The sequence below is a fragment of the Mus caroli genome, unplaced genomic scaffold, assembly GCF_978045245.1.
Source record: "Mus caroli unplaced genomic scaffold, Mus_caroli_1 scaffold_8, whole genome shotgun sequence".
NCBI lineage: Eukaryota > Metazoa > Chordata > Mammalia > Rodentia > Muridae > Mus > Mus caroli.
The window spans coordinates 101426514-101432513 of record NW_028227263.1 but is presented as its reverse complement, the minus strand read 5'-3'; the positions used below and the strand labels follow the sequence as shown (position 1 = coordinate 101432513).

The 6000-nt window shown below is 53.3% G+C and overlaps 1 protein-coding gene across 1 annotated transcript; it reads right to left on the bottom strand.

Moving 5' to 3' along the window:
- Positions 1–229: 229 nt before the first annotated feature.
- On the bottom strand, positions 230–5983 carry Grwd1 (glutamate rich WD repeat containing 1). Its single transcript, XM_021167256.3, has 7 exons — positions 5755–5983; positions 5458–5575; positions 5154–5310; positions 2935–3148; positions 2681–2823; positions 2296–2493; positions 230–1254 (listed from the first exon to the last, which is right to left on the bottom strand). Exons 1-7 carry the CDS (start codon positions 5939–5941, stop codon positions 937–939), a joined length of 1335 nt encoding a protein of 444 aa, XP_021022915.1. The 5' UTR covers positions 5942–5983; the 3' UTR covers positions 230–936.
- Between the last annotated feature and the right edge of the window lie 17 nt (positions 5984–6000).

The following is a 6000-nucleotide window of genomic DNA, read 5'->3' as shown; positions in this document are numbered from 1 at the left end:
GCTGGCCAGGCAGGGCACTGGGCTGCGGCCCAGGCAGACTGGAGAGGACAGTGCAGATAATGGGTGGGAGGCAGGGAGGGACAGGAGGGATCAGGAACATGGGAAATAGAGGCATCTGAAGGGCATGGATGGCTTAGGGAACTCAGCAGGAAATATTGAGTAAGTAATAAAGGGGAGGAAATGCGGGTCCCCATCTCCCCTAGGATGATGCCTTACTAAGCCAGTGGTCCAGGAAAGAAACACAGAGTTACTCATTCAGAGTCAGACAACAAGGGAAAGCCTAGAGGGTGAGAGTTGCATGGGTGAAGGGCTGCAGGGGACAGCTCTATACCAAACCCCTCCCTACCACCATTAGGTTTCTCACAGCAAAGAAGCTCAGAGGACTTGTAGCTTGGTGTCTGGAGCCTTATTGTGGTCCTTTACTGCAGCAGACGCCCCAGACCCTCCTCCAGTACAGTAGTGGTCAGCACAGGAGGGCACCCCAGATGGCTCCCTACTTGGATCTCAACCAAATCTAACTGGCCAGAAGGCAAAGAGAGAATTAAATTCCACTGGAGTGACACAGACCCAGACTTGGCCCAGCTATGGCAAAACCCTTAAAGTTCCCAAAGTTGATCAACAGCCAGAATTGGGTCCCCGGTCAGAGGTCCTTGGGGTCAAGCCAGGAGTCAACACTGACAAAAATCTCATCCTGAGGCCGTATCTGGTACAGGCAAGGATCTTTGCCTGCACCTAGTCTTTGGTGTAAGGCAGAGCCAAGGGTCAATCCACATCCTTAGAGATACCAGGTCAGTAGAATCCGTTCCTTCCGTCCACATAGGCCAGTTGAACAAGTCTTCCTTTCTGAGGTGCAGTCTACAGGCCTAACGATCCTTGCCAAGTTAACCGATCCAGTTCTCATGTGGAGCCAAGTCTTGAGGCCAAGTGTTGGCCACCTCAAACACTGATGGTGCGGAAGACGGTGAAGCCTGACAGGGCGGTGCTGACCAGGACCCCCGGGCACTGCGGGTGCCAGTGTAGCTCCTTCAGGTCAGTCTCACCGTGGTGCACGAACAGCAACTGCTGGGGGAGTGCCGCCAGCCCAGGGTCTGTCTCTGTCTCCCCCGACTCTGGGTCCCGTTCAACTGCCAGGTCCCATTGTGTGATCTGGTTGTCAGCACCCGAGGCTGCAAAGACCCCACTGTCCTGAGGGTGCCATTCAACAGAGGTCACGGGGGCCATATGTTGCTTGAAGGTGGCCACAGGGGAGCCAGACTACAAGAGAGTGTAGGAGTCAGACCTCAGTGTGAGTACCAGACTCGGTCTCAGAAGCCCCTCTTATACCCATACAAAGCCAGGGCCCAGGAAAGAAACACAGGGAAAGGACAGAGGTAAGATGACTTATCCTTGGGCTGCTGGAAGGTTTCATACAAACCAGCCTCCTAACAAGGTGACAGGAGCCTGCCCATGCATGTCCCTGAACATGCCGCACCATTCTTTGCCTATAACAAGAACAGAGGGGTGGTCCCTCCAACACATGCTTGGCTGTTCTTTTAAGGTTGAAGCCTTAACAGGAATTTAACAGTTTCCCTAAGCTCCCTGATGCTACCTAAAGACAGCACCTAAGTTAGAAGAAGTGGTGCTAGGAACACAAGTCCCTGGGGCCGTTCGTTTGGCATGGAGGACTGCACCTCCCTCTGGAAGCTTCCCCAGGACGACTCTATAGACTCTATAGAACTAATGAAACTGGAAGAGGCTGACGTCATGGTGATGCAGGGAAGGCCTGGCGCCAGGACAGGTCCTGGCTTCCGCTAGAGCTTGGAAATGCCTCTTCCACCTGCCTAGAATACTGATCAGCTCTTAACTTAGCTGTGATGTCACCTCTGCTCCTGTTCCATGTCTTAGTTTCCTTTCCTATAAGGAATGAATGGGGCTCAAAATCCCAACTAACGCTGAAGCACACTAAAACACACTACAATTCCCAGCAGCCCAAGGCCATGGGCTATGTGGTCAGCTGTATCTCTGCTAAATGGGCAAATGACAGTTACAGTCTCTGTACTGCCCAGCTGGTGTGGGGGCAAAAACACTGGGTACTTCCCAGTGCAGGCAGCAAGAAAGCAGGCAGGGCCACGTGTGAAAGGGAGACAGATGTATCGAGTGCTCAAAAGTCTCAGGAATAGAACAGAGAAGGGGAGAGATACGCAGGGTTGAGGGAGTGACCCCTCTGCTCATACCCACATCCTGCGGTGTCTACCTCCTCACCAGGATTTAATGCCCAGAGCCTCCCAGCCCTTAGGAACCCAGCTGGGAAGATACCTTGAACTGTCGCAGGTCCCAGACTTTGAGGGCACCATCATCCCCCCCGCTGAGCAGGAAGGGCTCCCTGCGGCTCCAGCTGATGACATTAACATCCCCATCGTGGGCAGTGGCTGTGGTGAGCATGCAGGCCTTGCCTGGGGCTGCTCGGATGTCCCAGATGCGAATGGAGGCATCAGCGGAGCAGGAGGCAAACACCTAAGTAGGGTCCAACAAGTTACAACTGGAAAGATGCCCCAACCCACAGGCTGCACCATCATTCACTGTCTCCTTGTCTGATCAGGGCCCAGTTTGGGTCCCCTTCCCTCCCAAGCCAGGGTTCAGGTTCCTAGCTTGCCCTCATCCCCATCAGACCTACATGTCTAGGCCTCCAGCCTTTCCTCACCGTGTCCTCAGTTGGTGACCACTGCAGATCCTCCACAGACTGTGTGTGGCCCACAAACGGCCTCTGGTCCACATTCCAGGAACCACCCTCCGTGGGTGTCCAGAGGTGGATATTCTTCTGACAGTCACCAGTCAGCAAGCGGCCTAGACAAGGGTTAGGAAGCCACCTTACCCACCTGGAGGGAAAGGCACTTCTTGCCTTTCCAGGAGTCCTACGACCCATCCTCCCTGAACCATGAGAAAATCCAAACTCACCGGGCACCCGAGGGGACCAGTCAAGAGCAAAGCCCTCTCCCATGTGGCCAGCAAAGGAGAAGATGGGTTTTATTCGGGCCTGCTCATCTCGGAGGAAGATGGCCAGGGCCTGGGGGTCATCCACCACCTGCAGGAGCCGCCGCAGTGCGAACACCTCCACTTGGCCCTTCTCTGACCATACTCCAGCCACAGGTTCCTCCCCAAGCCAAGATACCTGCCAGAGGGGTACACAAAACAAAGAGGGGAGAGGCCTAAGGTTAGACAATAGACCCCCAAAACTATAACCTTGGCATGTCTACAGACAAATATAGTTCCCAAACAGCTTTGTAAGAGGAAACTATGTGCTCCCAGACCAGCTGATGGCCAGATCACCTCCTGGCTCTGGGAACAGAAACAGCAAAAGGATGAAGCTCAAGCTCCCAGTGGAGTTCTAGAAAACACTGCGGGTTCTACCGCTCTCACATCCTTCCCCCTCTACCGTCACTCCAAGATCCTTAAACTGCCCTATTACCATAGACAACACATTCCTCTGACCATCTCCACCGTGGCTAGTTTTATGTCAACTTGACATAAACTAGAGTAATCTGAGAGAATGGAGCCTCAATTGAGAAAAAGCCTCAGTGACATAGGGCTGCAGGCAGTAAGACACTTTGTTAATTAGGAGGGCCCAGTCCATTGGGGTGGTGCCAGCCCTGGGCAGGCCGTCCTAGATTCTATAAGAAAACAGCTTAGCTGGGCAGTGGTGGAACACAACTTTGGGAGGCAGAGGCAGGCACATCTTTGAGTTCGAGGCCAGCCTGGTCTACAGAGCTAGTTCCAGGACAGCCAGGGCTACACAGAGAAACCCTGTCAAACAAAACAATATGAAAAAGACCGAAACAAGCAAACTGAGTAAGCCATGACAAGCAGGCCAGTAAGCAGCACCCCTTCATGGCCTCTGCATCAGTCCCTGCCACCACATTCTTGCTGTTTCAGTTCCTGTCCTGACTTCCTTTGGCGATGAACAGTGATGTGGAAGTGTAAGCCAAACAAAGCCTTTCCTATCTAAGTTACTTTTGGTCACCGCATCTTATCACAGCAATAGTAACCCTAAAACATTCACCTTCAGTCTAAAACATTGAGACCCATGTTTGGCTGTCTCCTTCCTCACACCCATCTACGCTGCGCCTCTCAAACTTTTCTAACCACCTGTACTGTGGCCACTGCCAGTGCCACCCTTCCCGTGAGTTGTTCCTTATGTAATCAAACACTTTTGGATCTCTGCAGTCAATTTTCCACACAGAAGCCAGCGGGAGCCTCCGAAAACAAGTACCAGACCAGTCACTCCTCTACTTTACGTCCTCCACTTCCTAATCTCTCCTGAAGTAGAAACCAAGTCTTACATTAGCCCACAAGAGCAAAGCGACCAGTCTTCCAGGCGCTCACCCTGCACATCTGTCACTGTCCCCGCTTTGTCTATTCTGCTCCACACACAGTCGCCTCTCCAGTTTCCCCTGAGATTCTGAACCATGTGTGCCAGGTGCACCCAAGGGTCTTGGCACTTTCATTTTTCTTCTCTGCAAATCTGTTTCCACAGACACCCCAGCCCTGACACTTGCTGCAGGTCTCTAGTCCAAGAACACCGACTTACCCAGTCCTCCTCAAATTCACCGTTTACAAAAAAGCAACTCACCCTAGGAACGCCCTTACACTACCACGCCCAGCGTCTTGTAACAAACTACATACTTACCAGCTTTCTCCTGTTCCCTTTCCCACTAGTATGTTATGTTCATGGGCCCAGAGCTTCTGTCTACAGGCTAAACCTTCTGGGGATAATGTAACAGATACAGGTCTAACAGATACAGGTCCAGCTTCGGGCCAGCTTTTGCTCTACATGCTCCTTGTACACCGTCTCCCTTTTTTTTAGTCATCTACCTGATCATAAAGTGCTTTATTTATGGAACTTGAGGCGAGCGCTCTACCATTAAGCTGCCTCTGAACTCATTCTATCCTGCCTCAGTCCCTAAGCAACAGCTCAGTAACACCCTTGCGTTTCACACCACAATCAGGAGCTGTTTCAGCCTTTATTATCTGTTTATCAGCTCATATAGTGAGAATGTCTGAAAATGAGGCGGGAGGGAGAGAAGCTGCGGGGCTGGAGGAGGTACTGAGAGACATTTGGATCAAGGGGGAGGGGTGTGCTGCAGAGTATCCTTAACAAGCCCCTGGGAAGACTGTACCCGAACTCGGTTGATGCCACAGTAGTGAGGAACCATGGCCAGTTCCAGCTGTGGTTTCTGCTCCTCCTCATCCTCTTCATCTTCCTCATCGTCATCACTGCCCTCTGAGGGTGACGGCCTGGTGCCATGGAGATTGTGCATCCGAAGCATCATCAGTCTGGGGAAGCAAAGGCGGGTTAGAAACTGAGTGCCGGGATGTTGAAGGAGGAGGGAGGCTGGGGTCCCAGACTTTTAGGTCTGGCATTAGCAGGGAGCCCTAATGCGTGGGGCCTGGTGGATGTCTTGCAAAGGTCCTGGGTCTCACCTATTGCTCTGGGCGCTCTCCGCCTGGGTTCCCGCACACAGGTAAAGACTGAGAGGGAGCTCTGTCCGGTTGTCGCCCAAATGATCTCGGACTATGTCAAAGCTGAGACAAGGGGCGCCTAGGGATGGACGGGGAGATTAGAGTTGCAGAACGAGAGACTGGGAACTCGGCCTCCACCTCCTCCAAAGGCCGGCAGTCTGCAGGGTCACAATCCTCAGACTCCAGACCCTTCGTCCCCTAGGCCCCAAGACAGGCCTTTCATTTCCCTGGACCCGAGAGTCAGGCCCCCCTGCCTACCAGTTTGTGCACGATGGTACAGCACGTAGGCCTCTTCATCCATTACCAGCTCCTCTCCCTCGCCCACTGGCGGCCCTCTGCCGGGCAGGTAGACCTGGGATGGGCCTTCGGATCCTGGGTCGCAGGTTTCAGCCTCCATGGGTTCCCCGGTTTCACACGTGCGACTCCGGCCCTTGCGCGCCGCCATCTTCGAACCTTCTTGCCCGGACGCGAAGTGAGAGCGTCACTTCCGGGTTTCACCTCCCA

What these genes read in the sequence shown, in the direction of transcription:
- Grwd1 (XM_021167256.3), bottom strand. Translation starts at nt 5,941, where the DNA reads ATGGCGGCGCGCAAGGGCCGGAGTCGCACGTGTGAAACCGGGGAACCC. An exon ending in GGTCACCAACTGAGGACACG is followed by an intron (nt 2,494 to 2,680) that starts GTGAGGAAAGGC and finishes GACCCTACTTAG; the next exon opens with GTGTTTGCCTCCTGCTCCGC. An exon ending in GGGACCTGCGACAGTTCAAG is followed by an intron (nt 1,255 to 2,295) that starts GTATCTTCCCAG and finishes ACTCTCTTGTAG; the next exon opens with TCTGGCTCCCCTGTGGCCAC.